This window comes from Suillus fuscotomentosus, assembly GCF_016647785.1.
Source record: "Suillus fuscotomentosus strain FC203 chromosome Unknown F5891scaffold_47, whole genome shotgun sequence".
Lineage (NCBI taxonomy): Eukaryota > Fungi > Basidiomycota > Agaricomycetes > Boletales > Suillaceae > Suillus > Suillus fuscotomentosus.
This window is the reverse complement of record NW_024539559.1, coordinates 302807-317822: the sequence shown is the minus strand read 5'-3', so window position 1 is coordinate 317822 and position 15016 is coordinate 302807. Positions and strand designations below refer to the sequence as shown.

Below are 15016 nucleotides of genomic sequence, written 5' to 3'. Positions count from 1 at the left end.
CGGAACGGAACCTTGACCAGTTCATGAATTAGGTTGATGCTGACGGCATATTGCTGTAGTCGTGGTAAATACTGTCATTAATGTAGCGCCTTGGTTTCTACAGTCAGCAGCCTCTTGAGCATAGATATAAAGGCAGGAATCTCACAAAGCCTAGTAATTGTTTTTGTTCTTGTGATTACCCCAACTGCCCTGCACCTATAAAGATCTGGCCTCATGGTGCTACCAATGCGACAGATATATTCCCTTCCCCCTTTGATCTTTAGTAAAGTGATCCCTTATCATTGGCGTCTACATCTGTGGATGCCAAAGATAATGGATACCTTTCCAATAGAGTTTCTCGGTGTCTCCTTCCAATGTCCCAAAGACGGAGAGTTAATCAGAATTAAGCATGCCTCTAGGGTTAAGGTTACTAATAATCTGAACTCCCACCTACTCTGTAATGTCACCCCATACATCTAGTCCGGGAAGCCTCTCAATCATTCATTTTGGCAGCAGCAAGTGGATACAGAGACACCAGGTTACAGGAATTCTCCACTCCCTCTCACTCGCATTAAGAAAGTCATAAAGAGCGATCCAGTCATCAGTAAAACCTCACTGTTATTTTCTGCTATTATCTCACTTTACCCGCCTTGGCGCCAGCGCTAAGGCACGAAAATGAATACAAGGAGTGTTAATTGGGTGTCCTGAATTTTCTCAAAGGCGCCACAGAGTGGCTAAGTGAAATTGTCGGTGCAAATGGAAATAAGGCATGTTCAGAATGAAAATAGTAGTATATAGTCAAATTGCGTTTAAGTAGCTACACGCTATCCAAAACAAAGTGAAGTCAAAATGCAATCTTGAATGCATGGTGATCAGTGTATTTGTTCACATAGTAGGCTTGAAATGTGTCATATGAATGATAAAGCTTGAGCTCCCGGGGCACAAATTGCATGCCATACATGGGAATAAGATGTGCAGCACGATAAATAGAGTCAATATGAATGACCGCGTACCCTGGAGCACTGTCTGCTCCAAATCCAGGATGAACTATCCACATTCCTGTATCTTCATCTGGGGTGTCACCAACTGTGTCGAACCAGCTTATTAGAGCGCAGGGATATAACCTGCCCCAGTACCTGAATGAGAAAAATGCATGAACACGGGCGACTTCGAGGCCTTGCATGCCAGGCAAACTGGAGTCTGTGTTGACGAAAACACAGTCATGGCACTGGTACTCATTCTGCCAGATGGGGCAAGAACGGATGTGTTCAACACGCATACCACTGATCCCGCTCAAATCACTCGGTGCATAGAATCGTGATGATGCGGAATTGAAGACCGAGATTTTGCTAAGATAGAGGGGACATTCGGCGAGGGGTATATCAGATGGGTCGCGAGGATCTTTAGGATGCAACTGTTGGAATAAGAAGCATCTGAGGAGGTTGGGTAGACTAGGAATATTGAGTTCTTCAGCAAGTGCAGGAATAGTTTGAGCGCGTTTTTTGCCCTCTGTACATAGTTTATTAGGACATTCAAAAAGGGAGAAAAAGAAGTCTTACAGTGTGTTTTCGCCAGCTGGACATAAGCTTGTAGAACCATTGGTCCATCATCAATTTCCAGGTCCTCATCGATGCCGATCAGCAGAGGTGCTGGTGCTGGTGCTGGTGCCGGTGCTGGTGCTGGTGCTGGCACATTTTCATCAAGTTCATTGATCTGCTGTGTGGGTACTATTGTGCACATTAGTATATAGGATATCTCACAAACTATTTACCCACCCAAGGTGTCCATAGTTACTGAGAGGCAAGTACCAGTTAACATTCCCCAATGTGTGAAGTCAGCTCGTGCTGCGGAAAGTTTGTCGAGCCATTGGTTGGTCACAAGTATTTGACCAAGTGCATTATAATGGCTGGATCATCTCCATGGCTCCTTGACCACTTTGATGTGCTTGTTTTCAGTGATTGATGAGCAGAGGCCGTTCGGTGCAGCAAACAATTGTATGTTTTGGACATAGTGCTTGAGTGAATGTTGACGAGGTAGGGAAAAGGTAGGAACCACTCCTGTCATCCTGAAGATGTTATGGTAATGGTGAAAGCGTGAGAGTGCATCTTCAATTTCGACTAGAGTGTCTTCTGTGATTATGTTATGATGGACTAGGTAACAAAATTCCAGAAGTGCACGAAAGGTGCGCATGACATCTACGGGTACATGACCCTCGATGGCGGGCAAGTAGACCTGAAGAATTAATAAGTTCTGCGACCATAGCATGACTAAATTGATGAATTACCTTCATCAGGGCCTTCGAATCATCTCCTGTCCACTGCTTGAAGCCACGTCCCTGTGGAAATCGTCGCAAGCCTGAAAATGAGGTGACAGCGGCAATTCTAAGACAATGAGTAATGTTACTATGTAATCTAAATGCGGTCAAGCTTACCTGCAATCAATATCATCCATAATTTGATCTGCCTTTCGTTTTGTATGCATGTGTCTGAGGTATTTCTCGACCCATTCAACGAGGTGGTCCTTGAATGCTCCTTTGATGAGTTGATGGAGAATATCTGGTGAGATCATCTGATGGATGTCAGCTCTGGGGAAGTCGTTCATAAATGCCTGTTAAAATAAGATCTTTAAGAATGGTGCTGCAAGGAGTGCGCTGATTCACATACTACAAGTTCCCCAACTATTCCAAAGTCATCCCACAGGTCACCTAAGGAACCTTCTTGAATGAGTGCTTCTGTGTATTCACGACAACAACGTAACACATCTTCGTCGAGATCCTTGCGAGATGCCATACATCTGCCAAAAAAATTGTAACTTAGTATACAAAGATACATACTAGATGACAAAAACGTACTTAGGGCACCAACCATGCACGATACATGCTAACAGTGCTTGCTCCTCATAATCTGCTATGTATGGCCCTAGTCCGTATATAACCCGACAGTAGTGACCGTCTCCAAAACGAGTGACTTTGGGGGTTGTCATGCCTGGTTTCAGCGTGTTGAGAATCTTGGAGAGTGACGAATGGAACAGCTGTCGACGGAATTTTCGGAACACTGCCTTGGTAGCATGTTCCTTTGTAGCTGTAACAATAAGTTAGTCATTATCGTAGAAGCCCACACCACGACACACTTTTCGGCATAGCAAGGAAGCCAATGACTGCTACTCCATCACGATGGGCTCGTCGAACATTGTTGCGAATGTTCCCAATTGAGGCGTATAGCAGATAATACTCGTTATTACCTGTCCCGACTGAAACCGTCGTTTTGTCACTGCCAAGGATGACAGGGACAAACATAGAGCCGAGCGTGCTCGGGCCCTTAGCTATTTCATCCTACATACAGAATTAGCAGTCATTATCGGATGAAGACTGCACTTACTGCCTGATCCCATGCCCAGTCACCAGACATAAAATCCTTCCACTGGCGCTTGTCGCCCTCAGTTGAATATTCTCGATAGGGGCAGTAGTCTATTTCATTGGCGTATGTTGGATTTGCAAGCATATTGCGCACAACTTCATGTGGGTCATGAAACCAGACTTCGTATTTGTCATCCATCCACAGCTTGGTACCATCTTCGGGTCTCTCACCATCGTAGGTTACTGTAAAATTTTGCCAATTCACGTCCCTGAATGGTGAATTATCGATGTTGTCGTACAGATCACGATGATCTGCGAATGGTGGCTTGTCATCGTGTTTTGCAAGGGTAGACGCCCATAAATCCAGCAACCGGTGTAGAGAATCATGCCTCTCATGGCGTGATATGGCAGTTTCCACCAAGGAGTACATAGCACGAACTTGTAGCGTCACTCTGTGCGCTACCCGCAGCTATCCCTATACGAGGCGCAACTTTCCTGCGCTTCGCGATGTATACGCGTGCGCGCGTTCCCGCGCTTGAGCGCCCTATAGCGCCAGCCATCCAGATGCATCCATCCACTGTCCACCATGTTCTCTAGTGCGTATATTTCTATTTCTCTCATCTGCATATTGTTCCATCTTTATTTTTATCATGGACTCTCACCCAAATATATCTTACATACCTACTCAGTAGCGCTTCGGCTCCGCATGACCGTGCTTAGGCGCGCTATATAAGCGCCAGCAGTACATACTATTACTTACTTTTCAACTAACTTTCCATTTTTACAACTTACTTTTCCTACCAGTCACTTACTAGTTAGCAGAACATAGTAGAGATCTATTTGTCTACACTTTGCACCTCTCTTCACTTAGCTTGTATTATATTATCACTTAAGCTTAGTCTCTCTACCATTTCCGCACGCGCGCGCGCTTTCCCGCGCTTCGCGCTAATACGCGCGCATGTTCCCGCGCCTTGCGCGCACCTGCGCTTTCTCGTGCTTCGCTTCAGCGCATACCACTAGATCTTCGCTCCACTTGCTTCCCCTTTAGGGTCGAACGCACTTGTCTCCTCAGGTAACGCAGACTAGGCAATACACGACCTTACAACTTTTACAGATACAGTCTGGAGCATCATTTGTTCCTCTCTGTATTGTTGTTTCTACACCGGTTAATTTGACCTGCCGGCATCTGATTTTGCATATACAGGAACTCTGCTGTTTCGAATTCTGTACGATTGCAAAAGGGTGTCCAGTTGCCAGTTGCTATATTCTCCAAAGGTGGGGGCGGAGTGCCAGGGAGGAGGAATATACCATCCATGTTGCATGGTCTGGCTGTAATCACATTCAGCCACAGTGACAGAATCATGTGAATGAATTTACCATTGAGACCCGTATGATAGTTTCGATACAGGTGATCCCCAGGCCCAACAAATTCCGTATCAACATTTGGTTGAGATGATGGTTGATGTTGGTGCTCCAAGTCGGCATATCCTTCATCCACATCCATGTCGATATCGTGGTCGACATGAGGCTGTGGGCTTGGCAGATGGGGCTCTGGTATAATGGGTTCCAGAGAGCATTGGTGGTTGTCCTGAGGTAGTACTGGTGGGATGGGATGTGCTGAAATGTGATGTTTTGTTCGCCCGGTGATAGTTTTGAACCACCTTGGACAACTTCTACATGGTAGTTGGAGCGAACTATGGTCGCAACGGCGTAGTTGACTCCGTGGAATGTTGTCGGGCATTGCAGCAATACTAGTAGACTAGAATAATGTTCAGTTCTGGCGATTTGTACATTGAAAGGTGGAAAACTCACCAATCAGAAATCTGTGCGTTCAAAGGTGGAAGGATTGCCTATGTTAGCTTGGAAATCTGCATGTTGAAAGGTGAGAGCTCTGGCAAACAGCAGAGATGAAAAGAAAGACAGCAAACTTACGTCAATTAAGGACAATTCAGTACACATGCAGACCCAGTTGCAAAGGATGCTGTAAATGACTAGACTGACGAATTGAACCTTTAAAGTTTCGGGTTGATTTAAGTAAGGAACTTACAAATTTGCAGTCAAACTTCAACTACACGTTGTCCTTGACATTTTTTTCACCCATCTCAAGCTTGCTGCAGCACTCGTTTAATCTGCTACTTGTCAGCAATCATGTCCGATATCACTGAGGGAATCCGCACTCGCCGAGACAATAAGTTCAAACACACGGGCTTGCCAGACCTGCCAGTGCAAGGAAGGGTTCCACGACGTAGCAAGGCCCAGAAAGCAGAGGACGACAAAATCCTTGAGGAAACCCGCCAAGCTCAAGAGCGGGCTGCAGTCAAGGGGCTGCAGCGGCTTGCTGCAATGCAGATGGAGATGGAGGAGGCAGAGGAACAAGGCGTGGTGACTAAACCAAAGCCAGTCAAACCCCATGCTCGCCCTGTCAAGAAAAAAGTAGTGCCTGCCAAACCAGTAAGAAGCTCCTGGCAGTAGGAAGCACTGGTGTTACTAGTGTCACCAATACTGACTCACCCAAGGCTGGTACCATTGAGGACCAAGAAGAAAGCAGCCAGGACACCAACGTTGAGGACGAAACAAAGAAGAAGAACCAGAGGGCCATCAAAATGTCTCTGAAGGACACAATCAGCAATGCTCGAGGCTCACTCACAGGAAAGGTTGAGTTAATTCAGGGGCCACGTGTTGGCGACAAGAAAGGAAAGTCTTCTACCACAACATGTGTCTTTTTGTTCTGATCAAAACCACGATGTTGATGCTGACTGAATCGACTCTTTTTTTTCTTAACTTGACCTCAAAATTCAGGACCAACCCCAAGTTCTCATTGATAAAGCGCATTGATGGTTGGATTTCTGATGTCTCACCAGACGCAACCGAACTATCCAAAACTTCCAGCACTTCTAAGATTTGTACCACTGCCTCAGCTTTGTCATTGGCGCATGGGCCACCAAGCAGTGCTTTATCCAGTTCCTGTGCTACATCAGTTTTGGGCATAACTACCAAGTCCTCCAAATCTAAGGCCCCCCCTGCTCTAGCTAATGCATCTGATGCTCTCAAGGCTCTTGTTGGCGGCTTTGATGATGAGTCGGATGATTCTCAGGAACGTTTGGATGCCTTCATTCAAAAGACAAAGGGGAAGCAGTCTTCACTTAGGGTGCATACTAGATGTTTTGTAATAAATTCTAATTCTAATGCACAAAGCCAATTATATAGATTACCTCAGATGCAATGCCTGAGGATGCGCTGTCTTCAACAGAGGACTTACAGGATATTGAGATCAATGCACTGATGGACCTGGACGATGCATTGGTGGACCTGGAGGACAATTTGTTTGAGGGCAAAGATGCCAGGATGTCCAAGGCGGTGGACAGTGACAGCAGCTTAAGTGACGGAATCTTGTTCCGTCGGAGTAAGAAGCGGAAGCTTGCAGACACCAAATCCTCCGCCCTCATCTTGGATAGTACCCCATACGAGGATACATCAGATGTTGAGGTTATTGATGTCCCTTCAGGCCCTGTCGCAATGGCCAATACATCAAAGAAGGCTGTGCGTTTGACCTCCTCAGTAAGTTTATTTTATTTTAGATTATCACAACTTATATTCTCTGACAGACTGCCGTCGCTGTCTCCCAGTCGGCCACCACAAAGATGCAACCACCTGCAAAGAAGGTGAAAACTGAAGAGGATGCTGATGCCAGCACCGTGCAACTAACGCTCACAGCCCCACCTGGCTATTGGATCGAGAAGCAATACAAGACACGCTCAAGCTACCAAAACTATCATCTCCCTCCTCATTGCCAAGATCAGCGGTGGCTGAAGCAGTTCCTCCCAACCCTTTACCTGTGGGCCGGGAGTCAAAATGACCTCTGGTAATTCTTAGACGCTCCCCTGGTCGAGGCACTCCAGTCCATTTATGATGTTGTATATTCAGAAGAATCAGATCTTGATTACAAGGTGACCGCTCAAGGGTCTGTCTTTGGCGTTGTAAGTCGCATTTTTTTTCTGTCACTATTACTAATGGTTACAATCTCAATCAGGCCACCCAATGTCTCGCAGAGTGGCACAGCAATTTTGGATCAATGGGACTGGCTATTATGATGGATTTTTTCACTAGGAATGCTGACACTGATCCAGAAACACTTGCTGACGCGCTTCTGGAGGACTTCACTTTCATTTATGAGGACATGGAAAACCTAGACCCGATGCAAGCCTTCCGGTCTCCATTCATGTTGCAGCTCTTCGCAACCGCTCATCTTCACGCCATTCTCGGGCATGTTGAAGTTCCCGCACTTAAAACATATGTGCTGTCCGTTGTCAGGATGACTGGTGTTATTGGCATTTGTGCAGCTTCAGTAAGTACTCTGTACATTCACATAACATTACTGATAATTCTACAGCTCAAGCGCACCATCAAACGTCTCCGTGTCAATGCCATTGACATTGATGTGGACACCCTAGATCTGGGTCCCGCACAAATGAAGCGCAAGCTGTGGACACCAAAGACCTTCAACAAGGCCACTGGCAAGGATAGCACTACCGAGAATGCCTTCTCCATCAACAACTGGGGATCAGTAACTGCGTCATACGTGGTTGCTATCAAGGCGAAAGGAGACGACTACATGAGGACCACAACATTAACGGCTCAGAAGTTGCTAAAGAAGCAGGCTATACTGTTAAAATTAAGCATAATACTCACTGACTAGAAATGGTATGGTTTTGTAAGTTTGTTTGTAAACTATCAATCTCCTACAATTAAGCTTAACGGCTTCTGATTCCTTTGGTGATTCTCAGGCTTCCAAGAATAGCGCTACCACCGGAAAAATTACCAAATTGGGATATTCCAATAATCTCACTATTCCCACATACCTCCCTGGCTCTACTGCTGCACCAGAGCTTTCCCCTTGCTCACTCATGTATATAAGTAGTAGAATGGCATGTACATACATAAAATGATACAATAGACCGCTTTTTTCATTGTCTGAGAGCTTGTACAGCAGTCTACAGTGCCAACTACAATATGTGCATCCTAGGACTAAAACATATTCGCTTTTTTGCCCCCTTAGCAGGGAAGCAATTCTGGCTGTATATATCATATATTAGAGTGTTAATGAATATATTACACTGCTTGTTTGAGCCTCTGTAGTGTCCTACATAAGTAGATATGTTAAATTCATGAATACCTCTCAAAAAACATAAACCAGTTCGCATTTTTTAGTGTTTAGGTATATAGACTGGTGAATATTATTTCTAACATCTCTTCACTAGTATATACATCATATCAAGAGTATAGGTCATTAGGATCAGTCCCTAGGGTGATATGTATTGTCATCTTCCTGGTGGTTCACTCCCTAAGAAACTTTTTCCTGCAGCTCCAGCCCTCTAGGATGGTAGGTAGTCTTTTACTATGAACATATGGAATATATTTATCACATAGATATACCAGAACAATACCAGGATCCTTGTCTACAATACACAGTCACTTCCTGCCTACAATGTACTATATTTTCGTATTTTTGAGGTTTTTCACTACATTCTCACTACATAGACTATACCAGCTGTTCATATATCACTTATAGTACATATATGAAGCCCTCCCAAGGCCATGATCATGCAGAAATATGTCAGAGTAATGATATCAAGCACATATCTCCTATTCTCACTGATAAGAATTCCCAGACATGAATATAGTAAAATATTATAATCAGACTATCTTAGAGTACACTATATATACCAAGTAATACAGTCCTCGACTACCAGAAGGATCCATAAATAATTGACAGCAGGGGAATCCAATAGATAAGAAATAGGTCGTGGGAAAGTCAAAAAGTCCAAACATCGAAAAAGTACTATGTACCAACAGTCTATGGAAGAGTGGTCTGACCATAATAATGCAACAAATTGAGACCACAACACTTCCACATCACCTTTACCTTCACAACATATATTAGTATAGTATATATCAGTAGTTTACAATGTATTCTATACATTTTTAATGAAATATTCAACCTAGACAGGGTTGAAATATAACATTTGCATGATTGTGGAGTTTGCCCCTATATTATTGATATCATTACTATGACATATTTCTGCATGATCATGGCCTTGGGAGGGCTTCATATATGTACTATAAGTGATATATGAACAGCTGGTATAGTCTATGTAGTGAGAATGTAGTGAAAAACCTCAAAAATACGAAAATATAGTACATTGTAGGCAGGAAGTGACTGTGTATTGTAGACAAGGATCCTGGTATTGTTCTGGTATATCTATGTGATAAATATATTCCATATGTTCATAGTAAAAGACTACCTACCATCCTAGAGGGCTGGAGCTGCAGGAAAAAGTTTCTTAGGGAGTGAACCACCAGGAAGATGACAATACATATCACCCTAGGGACTGATCCTAATGACCTATACTCTTGATATGATGTATATACTAGTGAAGAGATGTTAGAAATAATATTCACCAGTCTATATACCTAAACACTAAAAAATGCGAACTGGTTTATGTTTTTTGAGAGGTATTCATGAATTTAACATATCTACTTATGTAGGACACTACAGAGGCTCAAACAAGCAGTGTAATATATTCATTAACACTCTAATATATGATATATACAGCCAGAATTGCTTCCCTGCTAAGGGGGCAAAAAAGCGAATATGTTTTAGTCCTAGGATGCACATATTGTAGTTGGCACTGTAGACTGCTGTACAAGCTCTCAGACAATGAAAAAAGCGGTCTATTGTATCATTTTATGTATGTACATGCCATTCTACTACTTATATACATGAGTGAGCAAGGGGAAAGCTCTGGTGCAGCAGTAGAGCCAGGGAGGTATGTGGGAATAGTGAGATTATTGGAATATCCCAATTTGGTAATTTTTCCGGTGGTAGCGCTATTCTTGGAAGCCTGAGAATCACCAAAGGAATCAGAAGCCGTTAAGCTTAATTGTAGGAGATTGATAGTTTACAAACAAACTTACAAAATGTACTGTGTATAATTAGACATGGTTAAGTATCACCCTGCCATGAACAGGTGGAAGAAGTCGGGCAGTGTCGGCCTCCAGAAGTACTTTTGCACTGATGATGACGGCTCAGAGGGCGTTGACATCCGCGCCATCCTGTGGTAATGAAGATTGATTCTTTTTTTCCTTTATTGACGAGCTGACATCATTCTATAGATGTCATTTCTGCACTGCTCACTGCGAGTTTCCAATTGTGCGGCACCCGTCTTCAAACCATTGCATTTTGCCTATCCCATCATCGCTCCAGTTTGCTCGTTTTGTTTTTCATTATCTGCATTTCATATCCTTTAATCTCCTTTTGTTTTGTTTTACATTCATTTTTGCTCTTAAAATCACTGCCCTTTCTTCCTATTTGACCACTTTTTCACACTTCACGTCGCCATTTACTCCATTTTAACCAATGTTTTGTACTTTGCATTGGACAATGTGACACCGTTTGCGCTATTATTACTGCTTTTTTGTCGGTCAATGCCTAGTAAGTGACTTTTAAGAGCAATAAAGTAGAATTCAGAGGATGAGTGGCCTTTTTCTCAATTTTTCCGCCGTCTGCTTTCATGTCACCCCAATGGCTCCTCAAACCCGGTTAAAGTGAGAAAACAAGGATAAATTAGGATTCATCACCAAAAATAAAAGTGAGGTTTTACTGATGCAGGCGTGAACTTGAAGGTATGTCGCCCCATCATAAAACAACTCCAAGTGTTCGCTAACTATGTTCACGCCGAACTTAGTTGCAGGTGTATGTGTTATCAATAAAACATGTCGTACCTGTCTCGTTCATCTAGCCTCAAGCTGCTCCTCATCAAGATTCTGAACACCATACAAACGATGAAACTGGCGGTAGTGGTCCTGGATCAGGTGAGGATTGTGATGCAGTTTGTAGTGTTAGATCCTATATCTCCTACATCAGTAAATTCACATATTCCTTAGTGCAACTTTTTTCGAAAATTAAAACTTATTTTTAACTTATCTATATTTATTCACTTGGCTTTTCGTTGTGACAAGTCGAAAAAGGAAGCGCGTGACATGCAAGTGCCAAAAGGCAGCGCAAGAACAAAAAGTAAGATCAGATACTCGAAAGTATAGCAAGCAATACAAATCCAACTAAGTAGTAGTACTAGCCTCAAGTATCATACTCAAGTATCTCGAATGTGATCCGGTATGTTCTTTGGCTTGTTGCATTATTGGTTGATTGATGCTGAAACCTTGCAGACGTTAGTATGATACACGATGGCCTCCAAACCAAAATCGACAAAGGTGCACTGTGTGCAAGGGGAGAGGTGCCGGTGGATAGAGGCCGCAGATTGGGCGCTGGCAGAGGTGAATGTGGAACAAGCGGAGGCACCATTGGGGTTGTGGGAGAGAGCAAAGAGATGATTGGGGCACAGGAAGGGGGACGGAAGGCGTCATTCAAGTGTAGCGTGACTACAGACTATGGTGAGTGCTAAGATTCTTATGACTGACGAACTGTGAGCTTACCGATCATCTTCAAGTTGATAGTGTCATCTCGGGGATTCAGCATTTGGGAGAGGCAGGATGTAAGTTGATAGTGTCGTCTCAGGGATTCGGCATTTGGGAGAGGCAGGATGTAAGTTGATAGTGTCGTCTCGGAATGCCGGACTGCTTTATGACTGAGTTGCAATGTGCAACAGCATAGTAGTCCACCCTGCCCTTGTCGTCCTGGGCATCGACACGGTCAGGATGCTATCTCGAAGGCGTGGTGATCAGTGAATTTGTTGACATAAAATGAGTGGAAAGAATCGATAGAATGGTAGAACTTGAGGGAATGAGGGATGTACTCAGAACCATAGATAGGTATCAAGTGTGCTGCACGAAATATCGTGTCAATATGAATAACAGCAAGATTCTGGGAACCATCCTCATGAAAAATTGGACCGACCATCCACATGCCAGTGTCTTCATTAGCACAGTCACCAATCTTGTCAAACCATTGGATGAGAGCGCACGGATACCCTTCCCAGTTGTGGATGAAAGAGAAGAAGCATATGATTCTCGCAACTTCAAGTCCTTGCATGCCTTGAGCATCCGAATCGGTGTTAATGAACACACAGTCATTATGCAGGTACTCGTTCCTCCAGAGTGGACATGCACGGATATGTTCCCGTCGCATGCCACTGACACCACTCGGATCACTGGGAGCAAGGAAAGTAGCAGAAGCAGAATTGAAGACCTGGAGTTTGCCTTCGTTCTGAGGGTAGCTACCAGTTGGTATATCTTCGGGATCATGGTGATCACCTCGGTTGCGCTGAGAGAACATAAAATCTCGAATGAGGCGTTGCAGATTCGGAACAGCGACTTCATTTGCCAATGCTGCCACTGTTTTTGCCCGGTTTGGTTCTGTATGATACAATGGTTAGCATTGGGATTGGACGTTGCATGATATCACTTACGAGGAGTTTTGGCAAGTGCTACACAAGCAAGTACCATTGGATCATCAACTATTTCATCGTTATCGATATTCATTACTGGTTGCGGTTCAATAGCATGGTCACCTGGCTGCGGTGCAATAGCAGGGACAGCCTGTTCATCTTCATCTGGCATTGGATGTTGCTGTTTGAGTATGTGAGAAGACAATCAGAGAAAGGAATATTGAACAGACTTACCAAGAGTAGCCAAAACACTTGATAAAATAGTGCCAGTAAGCATCCCTCGCGCATTAAGGTCCACGTGGGATGCTGCGAGCTTGTCAAGGTGTTGATTGGTCACAAGCATCTGACCAAGAGCATTGTGCCTATTTGACCAATGCCAGGGCTCCTTTACAGCCTTGATATGTTTTGATTCCGTAATTGACAAGCATAGTCCGTTCGGAGCACCAAAGAGTCGAATCATGTCCACGTAATGAGTCATTGAATGCTGGTGAGGGAGTGAAAAAGTAGGAACGACGAGACCAAATATCTTGCGATAGCGATGAAAGCGACCAAGTGTGTCTTGAATTTGATTCAAGGTATCTTCAGTAATAACATTGCGCCGCACAAGATAGCAAAATTCTAACAGTGCACGAAATGCGTGAACCATATCTCCAGGTACATGGCCTTCGATAGCTGGAAGAAAGACCTTCATGAGGGCTTTCAAATCATTGCCCGTCCACTGTTTGAAGTCACGGCCTTGGGGAAACCATTGCAGACCAGAGAATGAAGGTACAGCAGCAACTCTGACTTATTGTGAGAGGATGCTATTGAACTAATGAATGAAGTAACATACCTGCGATCTATGTCGCTCATAATCTCCTCCGCCCGTTTGGTCCCGTGCACTGCCTTGAGGTACTTTGCCACTCAGTCGACAAGATGGTCTTTGAAGGCACCTTTGATGAGCTGATGGAGGAGATCAAACGATAGTAACTCATGGATATCTGCTCAGAGGAAGTCATTTGTAAACGGCTACACAAAATATATTAGTTCGGGATTGAGGGGCAGCTGGTTTCCACTCACGACGAGATCACTAATGATACCATATTCATCCCATAATATATCCTTGTGTAGTTCACCAATTATGAAGTCAGTGTGCTCGCGACAGTGATACATGCCACCACTATCGAGGTCTGTTCAAACTGCAATACATCTAACATATATGATCAGTACAAGTGGATACTGATTGCAAGTTCCAATACTCACTTTGGGCACCAATGCTTAACGACACAGGATAGCACCAGTTGTTCTTCGTAATCTGCTATGTAGGGTCCTAGACTGTATATCACACGTTGAAAATGACTATCTCTGCAGCGCACGACCTCGTATTTGGACATTGCAGATTTCAGGCTGGAGAGAATTGCAGATAGCGAGCTGTGGAATAGCTGGCGACGAAATATCTGAAACATGTCATCTTTGGAATGTTTCTTGTCAGCTGTGATACAGCTTAGATGAGGTATAATAAAATCTGAATATCAACACGTACTTTTGGGTATGGCGAGGAAACCGATGATGACAAGAGCATCACAGTGAGCGCGCCACACATTATTGCATACATTGCTGATCGAGGCATAGAGGGGATAGTATTTGTTATTACCAGTACCCACAGAGATGGTAGTCTTATCACTACCAAGAATAATTGGGACTAATGCAGATCCATGTGTCTCTGGGTCTTTTGATATGGTGTTCTTAATGAAATGTTAGCTATGTTCCGAGAAATTCCAGTAGTAATAGGTAGAAAATGTACTGCCTGTTGCCATGCCCAGTCTCCAGACATAAAGTCTTTCCATCGGCGCGCGTCGTCCAATGCATTATATTCACGAAATGGTGCATAGTCGATTTCGTCTTTGAAGGTAGGATTGGCTAGTATGTTGTGCACCATCGCGCAGGGGTCCCTATACCAGACCTCAAATTCATCATTCATCCACGGTGGGACAACCTCGGGACATTCTCCTGTGTACTGAACTGAGAAAGATTGCCAAGGGACATCACCAAGCTGTGTCACATCTATGACATTGTAGAGATCTTTATGATCAGCGAATGGAGGGGTGTCACGGTGTTTTGCGAGAGATGCGGCCATTAAATCACATAGGAAATCCAGGTTTTTTGCGGACATATGGCATTTTTTGAACGCAAACTCGGCCACCTCAAATTCTATTCTATTGCGATATGGGCTCCAATCATCAGGAGCCTTTTGTGGTATGGGAGGTGGAGGGGTGCCATGTGGCACAAATTCTCCATC

The 15016-nt window shown here is 44.0% G+C and overlaps 4 protein-coding genes across 4 annotated transcripts; 2 read left to right on the top strand and 2 right to left on the bottom strand.

Moving 5' to 3' along the window:
• Positions 1 to 459: 459 nt before the first annotated feature.
• Positions 460 to 645, top strand: F5891DRAFT_957342 (uncharacterized protein; the record flags this gene model as incomplete). Its single annotated transcript, XM_041375475.1, has 1 exon — positions 460 to 645. A coding segment is annotated over one exon (186 nt), but the record flags the coding sequence as incomplete, so codon positions are not given.
• A 178-nt stretch (positions 646 to 823) lies between these two features.
• F5891DRAFT_1129956 (uncharacterized protein) lies at positions 824 to 4649 on the bottom strand (the record flags this gene model as incomplete). Its single annotated transcript, XM_041364466.1, has 10 exons — positions 824 to 1488; positions 1755 to 1885; positions 1970 to 2211; positions 2264 to 2360; positions 2411 to 2586; positions 2643 to 2772; positions 2831 to 3059; positions 3109 to 3310; positions 3357 to 3723; positions 4498 to 4649. The coding sequence occupies 10 exons, from the start codon at positions 4647 to 4649 to the stop codon at positions 824 to 826; spliced, it is 2391 nt and encodes a 796-aa protein (XP_041222946.1).
• Positions 4650 to 5482: 833 nt separating this feature from the next.
• F5891DRAFT_982751 (uncharacterized protein) lies at positions 5483 to 8030 on the top strand (the record flags this gene model as incomplete). Its single annotated transcript, XM_041377254.1, has 8 exons — positions 5483 to 5785; positions 5851 to 6032; positions 6134 to 6482; positions 6542 to 6892; positions 6940 to 7180; positions 7208 to 7311; positions 7365 to 7679; positions 7725 to 8030. The coding sequence occupies 8 exons, from the start codon at positions 5483 to 5485 to the stop codon at positions 8028 to 8030; spliced, it is 2151 nt and encodes a 716-aa protein (XP_041222945.1).
• Positions 8031 to 12044: 4014 nt separating this feature from the next.
• F5891DRAFT_1129955 (uncharacterized protein) lies at positions 12045 to 14854 on the bottom strand (the record flags this gene model as incomplete). Its single annotated transcript, XM_041364465.1, has 8 exons — positions 12045 to 12685; positions 12973 to 13520; positions 13571 to 13640; positions 13671 to 13707; positions 13798 to 13897; positions 13981 to 14209; positions 14261 to 14462; positions 14522 to 14854. The coding sequence occupies 8 exons, from the start codon at positions 14852 to 14854 to the stop codon at positions 12045 to 12047; spliced, it is 2160 nt and encodes a 719-aa protein (XP_041222944.1).
• Between the last annotated feature and the right edge of the window lie 162 nt (positions 14855 to 15016).